We start from the raw sequence: 16,286 nt of genomic DNA, 5'->3' as shown, positions 1-16,286 counted from the left end.
TGTCACTTTCATGTCAGTGCAACATGCAATAGTTCATGATTCAGGTGCAATATTTCCATTTTCCACATGTGACATTACTTATCTTACCTCATTGTCATTGCCAGCACTACTTTTTTTTACTTTTCTATTCTTATTTTAGCTCACTTATTTCACTTTCAGTAATATATCCTACTTATATCTCATTATTTTTCTGCTAGGTGCTGCATTTCTTACGTTTTTTTTTTTGTTTTGTTTTGTTTTTCTCTTAAAGTCTCTCAAAAGAATTTCCTTTGGTATAAATACATGTAATTGTAGAATGTTTAAGCTCTTATCGCGATTTAACACAATTAAAATAATGGCGGTGTATTTTTAATGCATTGTTTAGTGTGTGTGTGTGTGTGTGTGTGTGTGTGTGTGTGTCCGCGTGAGAGCTTTATCACAAATCAAGAGTGTCGGCGTCTGCAGAAGCTCGCGGGGCAAGAGTTCACCGGTCTGTCTAACGCGGGGAGTTTCTCAGAGTCTGATGATAGCTGACGACGTTTAGAGACGAAACAAAACACAAAATAAGACAAGAAGAGACCAAACACATGTGATCTGCAAACGAGTCGCCGTCCACAGCACCAGCAGCGTCCGCCTTTTTTTTTTTTCTTTTTTTTGTCATGGATAGAAGTTAAGCCCGCAAAAGTACGAGCGGATAAGTTTATCCGGCGGTGGGTTCTTTCTTTTTTTTTTTTTTTTTTATTGACTTTGAACACAGCAGCAGCAGCCGCGATGCCCTTTTAAACTGAGGGGGGAGTTTGCTGCGGTAAGTTTACAGCTTTTTTTTTCACTTTGGGTGTGTAAAAGGAAAAAAGACAGTTCAGGTTTGGTTTTCTTGATAAGCAAGTTTGTGAAGTTGTTGAATTTTAAGCCGCAGCCAGGACTGACTCATGGCGCTTAAATTGCTATTTTTTAAAAAAAAACTGACTTCCAAAGAAATGTCACCAATTAAGCTTAATGTGAGTTTTATTGACGCCATTTTTTTTTAAACTGTAGACGCCCAACGCAGCCACAAGTTTTATCTTTCTGTCAGTTCAGTCTGAGGTTTCTGAGGTTTCTGCTGAGAACCGAGCTGCTGCGTAAAAGTTTGGTGACTGTGTAAGTTTTGGCAGCTACAAGTTAATTAATGGGTATTTTTACTGTTTTATATACCTTTATAACCACCAGGAAGTCTGTGAACAAACTCACCGACGTTATCGCATCATAATAGCTGGATGTTGACAGCTAAATAACGCTATTTTACATTTAAATACTAATATAAAAAACTCATATTGACGACATCACACTGTAACGACCGGATATTAATAAGTGAATAACACTTTAAACCTCACAGTTTGCAATTAAAATACTAACAAAAGTGCTTAAAAACTCCTGCTGACCTGATCACATCATAATAAGTTCATATTAGTAGCTAAATAACACTTAAAAAAAAAAACAACATTTTGCGTTTAAATACTAATATAAGTGCCAACAAGAAACTAGAATTAATGTCATCACATCATAATAACAGGATAACACCAGAAACATTACATTTCACATTTAAGTGCTAATATAATTGTCAATTAAAAGCCCAAATTGGCACCTTTCACACTGTACCAACTGGATAATAATAGCTACATAACCTCAAATTTTAAGTTTAAATATGAATATAAGTGCCTAAAAACTCCTATAAACTTTATCCCATTACAACAACTGGATATTAATAGCTAAGCAACACTAAAAACATCATATGTCACACTTTAATACTCATATAAGTGCCAGTTAAATACTTAAATTGACATTATAAAGCGAAATAGCTAGATATTAATAGGTAAATAACAGCAGAAACATCACTTTTTACATTTAAATGCTAAGATAAGTGGCAGCTAAAAGCTTATACTGACATTATCACAACATAACATGTATGCTAATAGCCAAGCAACACTAGAAACACCACATTTAACTTTTTAATACTAATATAAGTACCAACTAACATGTGTAGTTTGAGCGTTTATGCCTGTAAACTGTATTTTTGGAACCTCTGGAGTAGCCACTTAGCTTATCAATAAAAAGCTTATGAATTAAATTCTGCTAAGAGGCCGGCTTAATTGAAACGCGTCTTTGCTTATGATCTCGCGCAACAACAGAGATGTGTGCTGGAGGCTCCAATTACACAAGATGCTTCCATACATTAAAGGGATTACAAAATGGGGGGGCAATTAACATGTGTTGGGGCAGCACTGCGCTGAGCATCCTCTTCCTTCAGAAGGAGCTTATCTGAGCTGTGGTGATGTCACAGCTGGAGCGGGCCTGAAATAACCAGACATCTCTGGAGTGAGTGTTTCCATGACAACGCAGCCTCCTGGTTTAAATGGTGGACGGGGACTGTGTCTCAAATAATTACTTTGGATAATATGGACCAAATATGAGGGGGGCGGTGGGTGTTGACTCGTGGCACAAAAGTCCGTCTCTGAGAATCACAGAATGAGACCTCCAATGCTCTCGCCGTGTTTCTAGCGTTTAAGTAGCACTTCATATCTGTTATTCTTGAACGTTTGACCTCCAGTGTAGATAAAATACAGCTAATTAAATGTTCTCCGTGTTTAATATACTATATTTAGCATATGCGGCGTACATCTAAAGGCATTTCTGAATGTGTTACGGCAGGATAAGCTAAATATAAAATGACAAGGCAGTCGGTTTAATGTCAGATTTCTGAAATAAAATGTGATTTTCTTCCTGCAGGTGTTTGAGAAAGAGTGAGGCCTGAAACATGATGTCCATTGGAACCGATAGCTGACACTGTAGAATGAGAGAGGATGGAACAGACAGACAACCCTGCCCCTGAGAGCAACAACCCTAATGGGTTTGTCAACCGAGTGTTTAATGTTTCTCTGGATGTGGAGAATGAAACCAGCAGTGTTTATATACAGGAGACTAAGCCAGGGCCTGCAGAGGGGCACGGGGAGACCCAGGCTGCCTCGTCTCAGACCCCTGTCAAGGACAGACAGGAGGTCAACCGGAGGCCTCGTGCCACGGGAGGTATCTGGAAGATCTTGAATCGAAAGAGAGCCGTCGCAGAGCTCGAGAGGAGACCCCACTCCATGATCCTGCCCGGGGAGGCTTCCATTCCTAAACTCTCATTTGCTGACAAAGTTCGCTCTTTTAAGAAGCTTAAATCCCCTGCTGTGTTTAGAGGGAAGACCGGCAAATTGTCCACTGCCAAGTTTACCAGCTCCTTTGTGGATGAGGACTCTTTCTGCCGCGACATTGGCACTCCTCAACAGGCCAGCAGGGGCACGCTCAGACACCGTGGCAAGAGGCATTCGTATGCGGGCTACACGGCAGAATTCGACTGCTCGTTCGAAGACATTGACCTCTCAGCTCCTATAGACGGTCATCAGCCCGCTGTACTGGGAGAGGCTGTGGCTCAGAATGGCTGTAAACCATCTGAACGAGTTTCTTATGCTAAAAGAAGCCATAACAATTCAAGCAACTGTAACAAAAGCACTGCAGGTTGTGAAGAGTCCAGCACTAAGAGTAGCCCGAGGACCCACCACAGTGCAGGAAGGAGGCACAAAGATGTGTGGAGTTACCTGAGGAGGATTTCCCTTTTGGGGAAGAGCAATCCTGTCTACTCAGAGAGGAGCTTTGACTCTGAGCTTCACTCACTGGACAAAACCGTGGACTCAGACTTTGGTTCTGTAGACTTTGAGACTGTCAGAGACTGTCAGCCGCCGCCCCCGAAACACTCGGACAACAAGGGGCACTTTGGTGGCCTTTTCAAGTTTTTCAACAGTGTAGCAGAGACAGCCAGAAAATGGCGAACGACCTCACGCTCCTTCTCTCCTCCAGAAGGAGAGAGGAGTCCGATGAACTCCCCACAGGCCCCACAGCGCACAGTGGACAACATTCACAGTGTTTCTCTGACACTCCACAATGAAGGACTTCCAAAACCCCAGCACACCCCATCATCGCCAGTCACCGCTAATTCCTCACACTCGGGTGGCTTTGACGGCGAGACCCCAGCACCTGTGACGGGTGGACAGTCCCCTCAGGTGGTCCTGAAAGCCTTCAGGGCATGCCCAGGGTCTCGAGCTGCCAATGGCCTTCAGAGTTTTGAGCTTACAGACAAACCTCGAGACAGCGAGACAAACCACAGGTCGACAGCCGTAGTCGAGAATCATAACCCTCATCCGGGTCCAAACACGGAGGCTAGAAAGGAGTTTGAAAGGGATCAATCGAATGGTCTTTGTCGAGGGGAAAAGGTAGCGGGACAGACAGGAAATGAGCAGGATTCCAGGGATGCTCAGCTTGACTCCAACCAGATACAGGAGGCAAATGTCCAATCACAACAAGGTGATAAAGAAAGCACAACCAATAGCGTACCGGCATCAGATTCCACAGAGGAAATATTTAAGGTACGTGACTTTAAATAAAGAATGAGTTGCATTAATTAGCAGCTGCTGAATTTTAATAAATGCATATATTGAAGAAGTTAGTCATTTGTGTTGCTAAGCTACTGTTGTGTTTCTTTATATAGCATTTTCATGTATAATGTGCCACATGTTTATGCCATAACCACATTTCATTGCAGGCTTTTTTCCACATCATTAACATTGCCACAGGCATGCGTCATGTAATTACTGCATAAATGCTCCAAATATCATTTATGTATCTGCTTTAACCATGGTCATTCTTTTGCTTCTTCAAATCATCAACAACAAATGTTAATGGGGCCAGTGCCGTTGCTCATTTCTCACACATAGTCATAGGTGGTAGGTGTGGCACATTAACTGTCAGGGCGAAACAAAAACATGTAAAGCACCAGACTGTGAGGACGGGATTTGGGCACCCGCTCAGCCGCTGTCCTTTTGCCCCATCTGTTGGAGAAAAGAGGAAACAGTAATTAGAAAAGGTACACAACACCACACTAGAGGAGTTTGTCCTTTCTTGCTTAGCCAGCCTTTTGTCGCCTGCAAGGAAACCCTACGTTTTCCCACAGAGCTAGCCATGTGTGACTGCAGCAGCCCCAGGGGTCTGTGACGTCTGTGCTTCATGACAGCACCCTTCCCTTCTCACTCCGTCGGAGGAATTAGTCATCTTGCTTCTAGTCACACCGACGAGTCAGGACACGTTAGTCCCAACTCCTAATGACAAAATGAGATATGACATCTCAATACTCAGCACACTTTCGTAGGGGTTTATTATGCAAAGGCAAGGGCTTTTAGAGCATGTGTTTGGGTACGGCTGCTAGTGTCCAGTCCCACAATAACTCAGCGGGGTTCTGTGCTTACATTTATTTGCAGAGGCACTGATGCCCCTAAATGACAAAAAATTAGGCGAAGGGGTTTAAATGAAAGGACAAAGTGACACAACATATCTCTGAAATGAAACGTGTATGTATAAGACAGGGGAAAAGTGACTTAACTGCGAGAGTACTGAAGAATTTTGCGACTAAAGAGGTACTTGGGACCTTACAAAGGACAGAAATGCATTGTGCTTGATCAGTGAATCTTTTTTTCTGAACCACATAGCGTCTTAGGAATTCTTTCGAGGCTTTTGAACCTAGAGTTGGGATTTCCGCATTTTATCCAATCTAAATCCAGTGATGAATTCACACTTTTAATCTGAATCCTTTTAAACCTCTTAGTGAACCTATTTCTGTTCGACTTTCGGAAGCTCAGAAGTTGAAAACTGTAGGTTGAAAAGGCAGGCGCAGCTTTGAGTGGCAGCTTAATTAATGTTAGCAACCTGTAGCTACAACCTGGAAATGGGATAAGACAAAACTTAATTCACCCCCGGTAATTCTTTTTTTGTGCCAAAACTGCTCAGTGCACATATTTAAAATACGCATATAGCAGCAGAATATAACGCCTTTTGATTAAACATGTATTTACACATTGAAATTACATTCTTATGTTCCTCTACTGACTTGCTCCAAATACTGAAGGTCCCGATTAAGAACTAAAACTGAATCCATCGAATTTTCAGTTGAATTATATTTTTTTCAGCTGATGGTTTTCTAGAGAGAATTCCACACAGAAACACTCTCATAGGACAGTGGTGTTGTGGAGTGATGCTCAACTAAGACCATAAACAATTTTCAGATGAGAACAGGCATTATTGTTGTGTCAAAGCATGTTTCACACCCTCTGGCTTGCAGAGTGATGTGAATCCAGCAGTAAATTTTTGTTTTGGCCTGTGATCAAGTTAAGTCGTGGATTAACATAAGTTTGGGAACAGTGACAACAAAAAGTGGGAAGCAGCTACCTGAATGTTTTGTACACTGAGCTCTGATAATAAGAGTGTCAGAGCTCAGGAGTCACTCACGCCGGCGCATCCAAACAACGTGTCACATTCGCACGCTTGCGTTTGTGAGTGACATGTTTGCACTGTAGAAGCCCTGTTTAGGCGAAGCGATGGCCTTGAAAAATTCCACCTACGTAATCCTCCAACTGTTTAAAAATTAAATCCACCTGTCTGTTGTACTTATTTTTCTCTGAATTTTACCTGCCAACAGTCTTGGCACTTGGTTAGCTACTGATGCACTGCAATTAGGAACATGAGCTCCTGGCTGGCGCAATCTTTTAAAATGAAATATGAGGTTTATTTTCTTGAATCTACAGGGATATTTTTTCCCAGTTCCCTAGACAAGAAATGCATTGTTGCACCTTTATCTGGGCCAAACTGCTGAGTATCTGTGCCAATCACAGCTGTGCGAGCAGATTGCCAGCCAGACAGGCTGCAGTGTAAGACAGCCGGGCCCAGCCATGCCCCACTCTAGCACAGAGAAGACCTCTGTACCTCACAGGCGCTTGCGGCCTCGTCCTCGCCCGGCCTCAGCTGTACTGGACCTGTGGAGACCCAACCCGGACCGAGACCTCTACAACCATTATAGTGAGGTCGGCTCCATATCCCGGCGGAGACGCAGGCCTCCTTCCACCATGCAGCACTCTCGGACCGCTGCTCGCTCCAGGCCTTGCTCTGTCATAGAGACCAGTGTTACTAGGGAGACGCAGTCCACGGAGCTGCACCACAGAGTAAGATGTTGAACGACACGGGCATTCATGCATTGATTCACTGAAAATAAACATACAAATATTGCCACAAAAATGACACTCCTACAAGTATATCAACCCAGGCGAAGTAAAAGTATGTATATACAGCACACATCTCATCCTAGTGGTGAAAAAAAATCAAAGTAGGAGGGCCAAATCTCACTAGTAGTCTCCACCAACTCACTGATAAATATAGCTCAAGCCCATAATGAATCAAACACACACTCCAGACTTTGAAGGGCAGCCCAGTACTAACCCAGTATTTATATACCACTCACTGTTAGCTGCAACAATGTCTGCATGCTCAGCCTCATTTATAGAGGCCTGTATTTCTGGATGCTGCTTTTCCCTCAGCTCACTTCCTTCTCTCTCTCCATCTCTTTCTTTTCTTTTCTTCTCTCTCTCCCTCTCTTTCTTTTTTTTTTCTCTCTCTTTGTGGCTTCTCTCTCCCTCACTCTCAGTCTTTCTCTGTGGCCAATTTTCTGCCTCATCGCTCCCATAAGCTCTACTTCTCATTGCCCTAACTCAGAGTCAGTTCATTTTAACCTGAGAGACCGCCTGGTTGGCATGATGTATAGTCTCTCATGGTTTGCTGCAGGGCATGCACACCGACCAATGCACCAGAATAGACTTGCTGGATGTGAAATGCTTTAATTCACTGCAAAAAAAAGGGGACAAGGCAGTAAGGAAGAGGGTTTTTTTTTTTTTTAAAGTGAAGGGCAGGAGAGTGTGCATTCAACCTTGTGTGTGTGAGAGCGTGTGGATTGGAGTAAAAGTGTATGGAATATAGGAAATGTCCTAACTACTCAGTGCCCTGTAGGCCTTGTCTCGCCCCCCGGGTGTGTCACCGTTAGAGCCCCCGCACAGGGCGTCTCTCCAGCGGTGCCGCTCGCTGCCCCTGCCCCCCAGCACTCTCACTGCCTTGGCGCTGCTCCTGCCCCAGTCAGGTATCATTTTATATTTTTATTTACATTTTCATGTAGATTGTGATTGGATTTGCTAAACTGATCGTGTGTTCGTCCGTCTGTCCAGCACACATGGGTCAGTCGTCATCGTCTGTGCGTCTGCGGTCCGGAGGCTCCGGTAGCTGCAGGAGGAGGAGGCTGCTAAGACCTGGATCAGAACCGCTTCAGGTCAACATAGTGAGTCCGACACACCCCTTGAACACACACGCATATAAATACAGATTCTTGTGGTCGCTGCTTTTACCCGTATCTCTGCCAGACTCACAAGAGCTGTGGACAGATTTATAAAATGCAGTGTATGCACAAATGAGTAAAAAAACACACCGTAAGCACCGTGCACATGATGTTAAGAGCCTGTATATGCACACATGTCACACTGAGGCCGCTCACCTGACAAATATGGAGGATATAATTGAGTAGGACTGATAAATAACAGCTCACTGATACTGGTAATGTGTTGTTGACAGGACACCGGTCAATGTTTCATGAGATAATGAAGGAACTGATCCATGAAGATGGTGGCCATGTGGATTAATGTCACGCAGTACTCTTAGGCCATTAGTCATCGCGAATTGGGCACCCAGCATTTTCAGACGTGTTGCTTAATCTGACGAGTGCACATGCAGACAAGCCGGCTGACTTTCACAGTCAGAGAGAGGAATGACATTAAATCGTTTCTGTGCACCTGACGTGCTGGAATCTCTGGGAAGTGTCTACGAGAACGTGTCTTTGTCAGTTGTGTAAAATTAGCCTCAGAGTGTGTTGGAGTAATACTACTCAGGAAGTGAAACCAGGCATTTCAGAATCGATGCTTTGATGTGCAAGTGGCCTCAGGGGGATTCTTGCGGAAGGAGATACAGAGTTTTTCTCAAATATCCTGACAGGGTAGTGAACATTTCTGGGGCTGTGTCCAGCATCTATACCTACAGAACTGTAATGCATAGGACCAAGGCCATTTGCATATTATTTGATCATATTAAATTGAAACTCAAGTGAGTAGGTATATTCATTTCGCCATTTTTTTCTTTGATTAAAGTGGATTATGGGGATGTTTCACTATGTTTTCTGAATCCTGAATTCATATGCATATAAATGAGTAATATCAGAGAGATATTTCCCAGTTAAATATTAAATACTTTAAGTGGAATGTAACATATAAGAAAGAAAATGATAGCAATAGATTCGAATTCAAACTATTTACAAGCAGTCTGTGAGGATTCACCACAGCACAGGAATTACAACAAGTGGCCCATTTTCAAACAGTGATGCTGTGAGCCCTGAGCTTTCAGTCCTGACATGCCTTTGCATTGAAATTTAGTAAACTGTGTCTTTGAAGAAGTGACACTAGTGCATTTAGGCTTTGATTATAACTTTTTCTTGCTGATCTAAATAGTGTTTGTGAACCACTGCACGTTGTTGCCATGACACTCGCTGGCTCCTGTTCATCTCCTTGCTTCTATCTTTAGGCAGCCTTTTTAAGCGTGAGCTAAATAGAGAAAGTGTGTGGGTGAGAGAGAGAAAAAGGGGTGGGAGAGAAGGGAAGAGAGAGATGCTCCCTTTGTCGTGGCCCTCCCCTGGGGTAGGCAGCATGGACACATAGCGCTGGAAATGTCTTGTGTGAATGGCGAGGGAGGTTCATTCGTAGCCGAGCTGAAATGCTGGAATTCAGACGAGATAAGAAAGGATGCCTTTATGATATGGCTAATTTAAGATAGAAGTGAGAAAGAACAGCGAGCAAATGAGGATGCAGACATGTGTATGTGGTGACATATGTTGCCGCAGTAATACGACATGGTTGAAATGGTTGAAAACTGCGTGGATCTCATTGGGCCGTCATGGTTGGATTTGCTGTTTGTGATACGGTGTAGTGTATGTTACAGTCTTCCTGTTAGGATGACTATTGGAGCCTAGAGGCCGCAGGCAGAGAGAAAGCGTTCTCACTGCAGTGGATTAACTGTTAATGCTGACGCCTCTCTTCTCCCTTTCATTTAAATGGATTTCTCCCCCAGTCGCTCTCCTCTCCTCTCCTCTCCTCCACTACTCCAACAAACTATGGCGATAGCAGTCTTTAATTCCTATGCAGATGAGAGAACGGTTTCCTGTGTGTTACTAATGCTGCGCCCGAAGCGCTGCTGTCAACTTGTCAGAAAGGGGGACCGTCTTATTAAGGGCTTCATGCAGATTAAGAGTTTCAACCGAAATCTTCTATGATTAAGTTTGGGCCAACCTAGGTCTGTCTGGTCATAATCATATTATGCAATGCTATCTATTTATTATGAACGCATGAGTCAGCAGGCAGTGGCTAGTTGGGCAAATAATAGGGACGTGATGAAAGAGGACGATGTTCAGTTGAGCGGCTCCTTGTGCACACACTTATACGCATGTGGGCAGCACCAGCGCTCATGTTACATTTGTTAATTTAACCTCATGCACATAGACTCTGCTTGGATTTGTGTCCAAGGCCTTTGCCCCCCCTTGATACACCCTCTTCACAACACACACACACACACACACACACATACTTCACAAGCTCTTCTGATGTATTCAGAATTCATCTGTCAGGATGTGTGAGTCATTGCATTGACAACTTCATTATTTGGTGAGGAATGGATAGCACCAGCCAGTGATATCTCTATCAAACACACTGCCAATGTGTAGCATTTGTTTCACCCCGGGCTTTATTTTAGAGTCCTGGGAGGGAAAGCATGGGAATAGATCTTCTACAAAATAACTGCATGTATGTACAGTTTGCAGTCTGAGCCACAGGCAAACTAGAATCCTTTATCAGTGTTCATTCAACGTTGTTCCCCTGCCAAGGTGCGTATCTGCTGTGACTTACTGCAGCCACCAGCTAATGCTGTTTCATAGGATGGTGGTGGGCTCTGATAAATAGTAGTGCCTCTGACTGAATCTGAGCAGGTGGTTGTGTCAGACCTTCCCCAGGCTGTTTCTTCCTAAGAATGGGTTTCTGCCTGTCAGGTGTGCGCGCGTGTGTGCTGTTGTTAATGGTGTGTACACGGCCATGTGACTCCATGCTTACATGTAAGCTGAGTGTGTTTCTGTGTGTTACAGACACAGAGAGGCTCAGGGCCTTTCTCTTATATAACTGTTGAGAAGGTTTCCTTTGCTCCCTAGAAAATCCATTTCCACTTTTCAGATGGCTGCATGTTCCCCAGGACTGGAAGAACAGTGCTGTGTACTAATTCTCTGACTCACTGGTGTATCCTGTTTTACAGTATCTCAGCATTATGCCCCGTATTTTTGGCAGATCATGCATGCCTGTGCATGTGCAGATTTGTGTTTGTTTTTTCTGGGAGCACATATCTCAACAGGACCAGTATTTCTACCATTATCTCAGACAAACTATGTTCTGTTGCTGCCACAGGACGGTGGGGATATATTGGTGGATGGTTTCAGTAATATCGTAACATGCAGTGATCTCTGTTATGAGACTATTTAAGGCCTAAAGCACTTTGGAGCTTGTTATCGAGCACCAGTTGTGTCATTTCTGGTGGTTTTCCCAGGATGGTTTGCCCAAAGCCATCCATGTCTCCTGTTTGTATAACATGCTGTTTATTTTCACAGCTATTTGGCAGGTTGATATTAGGGATAAAGACTTTCTTTGGTCCTAAGTCAACACAGTCACCTTGTGGTATGTAACATGATGATCCCTTATTATCTGACAGCATCGTATTAAAGTAGAAACCCCAAAGGCAAGAATTGTTCCGCTGAAAATGTTCACTGTAGACCTCTTTATTTTTTACAACTTTAACTTTTCACCTGAGTATAGTAATAGTCTAAAACCAAATATTTCTGTATCTCATTATCTGATGACGCCTTGTCTTTCTGCAATACCTCACATTGTGGGGGGAAAGTTGTGTGGCTCTGGTCCTGGTACTGTTTAGTAGCACGTGGAAGGTGCTCGACATCTCCCTGGATTTGTTTTCTTAATATCTGTTTGCAGTGAAGTGATGATTTCTAAATTACATAAACTTTACTTTCGTACAAACAAAGACAATAAATAATTCTGTCTACAAAAGCTGGAATTTTCCTGAATTATTTTCTTGAATAACGTAATTAGTAACAGTTTGTGAAGTGCGAAATGACGAATGATGAACAAAAAGTAGATAATTTTAGTCTAAAATACGAAGTCAAACAGAATATCCTCGAAGTCTGGCCTTTACTATGCATCACAATTACAGCTCTGTGAAAAACACATTATATGCAATTTATGAACCTTTATTATAACCAAGCTTTATTTTTTTTGTATTAGAATACTTCTTACTCATTTAGTTTCTATTTGAGTAACTTTTCCATTCAGGGTTTAAAATAGTAAGCACATTCATATTTAGCACGCACTGTAATAAGGCTATACTGGACATTTTTATGACTTCAGAACAAATGTTGTACAAACAATGGATCATGAAGAGGGCAGTGGGTTTTGTGATTTTATTAGCATTTCAGGGGTGTTACTTGAGTGCTTTATTTTTTTGCATTTCAAGACAACTGCTCTGATCTGAATAACTTTCGGCAACTTCTCAATTGAGAATATGAAGTCTGAATAAAACACATAGAGTCGTCCTCAAATGTATTCATAGCCTCCTATTAAAGAAGGAAAAAGAACAAGTGTCACTGAAATAAGTTGAAATTGACAAAAAAAAATGAATTAATGAAAATCATGACGTTGCTTTTGAATTGTGGTTCAACAGAATTATATATAAGGAAAAAAAAACATGCAAACAAGCATGATGGGACCCGTAAAGTAATATTTTGTTGAACAACCCTTTGAGCCAATCACTGCAATCAACTCTCAATCAGACTTCTGCACCTGTTGACAAGTATTTTGGCCAAATGCTCATCAGCAAAGTGCTCTGATTTGTCAGTTTTTTTGTTTTTTTTTAATTATTTCTTTCAACCACAATCCAAAAGCAATGTCTTATTTCACTAAATTATAATTTAGCAAATTTTTATTTATTAATACTTCTTTCAGTTTCTAGTTATTTGAGTGACTATTGTGAATTTTGCCTTTTCTTTAATAGACGGGTATGAATACATTCGAGGATAACTGTAGCGCCAGCTCTGGTCCCTTTGTCCTGCCCTGAAATAATGAGACAGAAGCTAACTGCCTTTACAGTATTCTGCTAGTTAGAACATATCCTGCAGGCCTCTTGTGAAAGACGGGCTGGATTTTCCTGGCAGCTGCCACTTCTTGTGTACATTATTTAGCGTAACTTTTCTCCCCCTGACCTCCCCGGCTTCCTGCTACACCACATGCGGCATCAGAGAAAAACCCTCCATCACATACACCTATTATGCAACCGCCTCGCTCCTTGTACTTCTTCCTCGTTCCCCATCTCCATCCACCATCCTTTCTTCCTGACCTCAGAGCTCGTCATCCCTCCCTCCATCACTTCCATCTCAGCTTTCTCCTCTCCTCTCCTCAGATCAGGTTTCCTCCCCCCACTCCCCCACTGTTCTTTATACGCTCCCTCACCTTGCTCCCGCTCCCCTCATCCGTTGCTCCCTCCAGGCATGTGAAAACACCTGCTTCCTGCGGCCCGTTGTGTTGCAAGTACGAGAGCGTGCGAGTTTCTCTGCGCAATCTTATATTTTAGATGACAGGCTTGTTAGCGAATGTTTTACAGGACGGCACGCTATCAGGTGGAGTCTGTGAAGTCTTTGATGGCAGGAACTGACCTATCAAGAAATAGTAGAGTGCTGAGAGACACAGAATACTAAACAAGCCTTCACCCAAATATGGTTTCACTGCAGAGTTTTGCATTTCAATCTGCTATTCTCCTTTTGAACTCTTGCGGAGTGGAAGCAGTGAGAATGCAAAATCACTTTATCTCAGAGGACAGGTTGAGTTTTTGTAACCATCCCCCTCCCGTTTATAGCGAGTTGCGCATCTATGGCGTCTACAGTAGTCGGCATGACAGTTGATTACAGTGGGTGAGCGGGTTCTTCATCGCCAACCGCTGTCTCTCGGTTTCTCCGAGTAGCCTCGCCAGAAATGTTACAGCGAAGACACTAAATATAGAATGTTTTTTTACTCCTGAAGGGGACATAGTACAAACACCCAGCAAACATCGCATGCAAATGCAGCAGTCAGAAAACTCAGGGAGACTAGGAAGGCTCTACTCTCCGTTCTTCCCCCGTGTTTTGGGCCGCAGGTGGCAGACAGTGCTCTGATGAATGGTGACACCAGCGAGCATGCTCAGTACACTCACAACTAGCAGAGAAGGAGCATAGTAAAGCAGCGCCGGTTTAGGCAACCAACCAAATCCTCGCGTAAGTCATTTGACTTTATCCTTCGTGCTGCAGCTGGGGTCTCAAATGAGCAATCTGTGGGCTTTATTTAAGTACACACTGGCACTGATGCAGAACAGACACGTAAATAAAATAAGAGACTGTGTTTTCACCGGTGTTCCTTAATGCTTCCTGTTTGTTGTAGTTTGTGAAAAAGCTACAGTGCCGTGCATGGGGAGCTTGTACCAGTGTATTTTAGGAGAAGCATTGTTTCGCCTCTGTGGGGAATTTTACATAAATTTTAAAGTGGTAGCTTAATGCAGCTTCTGCTCTTGAGATGTTGAGAAGTGGAAAGCAAATAAAATAGCATGTTATTCAGGGACTAGAGGGGTGAAAGCAAAGAAAATGCAGTTTAAAGGCATGTGGCATGAAACACAATATAATATAATCTGATAGTTTAATTGCATCTTTTTTATTATATTATATCATAAAATAATTTAATCAGATATTTAATGTTACCTTCTGAAATACCTTTAACCTCTTAAGAGCTCTTTTTGATATGCATTTTTTTATTTCTCTCTATGAAGAAATAAATGTAAAGAAATCAAAAATACATTTTAAAAAATAAATAGAAATATTTTAAAAAGTAATAAAAATAACAAAATATAATAATAATAATAATAATAATAATAATAATAATAATAATAATAATAAAGGGCTGTAAGGTGGCTCGGTGGTTAGCACTGTTGCCTTGCAGCAAGAAGGTCACCGGTTCGCGTCCCGGTGGGAGCACCGGAATCTTTCTGCGTGGAGTTTGCATGTTCTCCCCGTGCAGCGTGGGTTCTCTCTGGGTTCTCCGGCTTCCTCCCACACAGTCCAAAAACATGTTGAGGTTAATTGGTGATTCTAAATTGTCTGTAGGTGTGAATGTGAGTGTGCTTGGTTGTCTGTCTCTAAGTGTAGCCCTGTGATAGACTGGTGACCTGTCCAGGGTGTCCCCTGCCTTCACCCTGAGTCAGCTGGGATAGACTCCAGCCCCCCATAACCCTAGTGAGGATTAAGCGGTGTATAGATAATGGATGGATGGATTGACTACTGTGGTATCCCAAAATGTGATGTCCACGCATCATGGTGGATGCCAGATCATAGGAGGTTAAAGAAATACTTTAATATTTTAGGGAATCATACTTATTTGTCTTCTTGAGAGATGAGATATGATACCACTCACATGTCAGTGGAATAAATATGAAGCTTCAACCAGCTGCTACTTAGCTCACAGCAAACAGTGACAGTTTGCCTAAGTGCTTCCAATGTAATTTGGTTTTTTAATAGAGGTACAGAGTGATGAGTTACAGTTCTGCGTATTGTATGCTTTCAGTTACTAATGGTATAATTACACCACCCTGTCTTATAAAGTAGTATAGCGAGTTCCCATCATAGCGGCATGGAGAAACCTGTATTAAATTAGCTTCTAATTTTATGTATCTTCTCTACAGATTTGTCTTAAAAAATTCTTATTTTTCCGCAGGAGACCTCATATACCCTTAAGTTCAGGCAGTGTTATTCAAAGACTTTCTGTTTTCAGTTCTGCTAGAACTGCACAATGTTGTGCACTCTCACTAGGGGCTGACACAGAGAACACAGTCACAGGGCAGATTCATCTTGTTCCACGGTCTCCAGAACACACACATATTGTGCTGATTTATCATTATATTCATTTTTGCCGGCCCCACGGCTACATCACGCATGAGCAGGAATATTTCTCCTGCAGCCATTAGGTCGAGGAATGTTGTGATATCGCTCCTGATGTATTTAACCACGATTTCTCCACCCCACTTGGCATGACCTCCCTCCTCTGTCTCATCTATCTTACTTTCTTTCTCAAATCTCTTTATGCTCTGACCCACTGACTTGACTTTACACTAAAAGCCAAATTGAGCTGAACGAATAAACAGCTGATGTCTTAACAATGGTGACAAAACTGTGTTCAGGAAAAGTCCGGCGATTTATTTTT

At 42.5% G+C, this 16,286-nt stretch overlaps 1 protein-coding gene across 2 annotated transcripts in view; it reads left to right on the top strand.

The window, feature by feature from the left end:
* The first annotated feature begins 503 nt into the window (after positions 1–503).
* LOC103361372 (spermatogenesis-associated protein 13) overlaps positions 504–16,286 on the top strand; it is a 44,977-nt gene continuing 29,194 nt past the window's right edge. Inside the window, exons 1-5 of one of the 2 annotated variants that reach the window (XM_008287435.1) lie at positions 504–784; positions 2,743–4,418; positions 6,714–7,040; positions 7,879–8,005; positions 8,091–8,200. In XM_008287435.1, coding sequence (XP_008285657.1) covers positions 2,817–4,418; positions 6,714–7,040; positions 7,879–8,005; positions 8,091–8,200 — 2,166 coding nt within the window. In that variant the 5' untranslated portion in view covers positions 504–784; positions 2,743–2,816. The remainder of the gene's footprint in view (positions 785–2,742; positions 4,419–6,713; positions 7,041–7,878; positions 8,006–8,090; positions 8,201–16,286) is intronic. The other variant, XM_008287436.1, reaches the window with a different exon arrangement.

Source organism: Stegastes partitus, unplaced genomic scaffold (genome assembly GCF_000690725.1).
Source record: "Stegastes partitus isolate 25-593 unplaced genomic scaffold, Stegastes_partitus-1.0.2 Scaffold500, whole genome shotgun sequence".
NCBI lineage: Eukaryota > Metazoa > Chordata > Actinopteri > Pomacentridae > Stegastes > Stegastes partitus.
The sequence above is the reverse complement of the archived record's forward strand: the minus strand, read 5'-3'. Positions and strand labels throughout refer to the sequence as shown.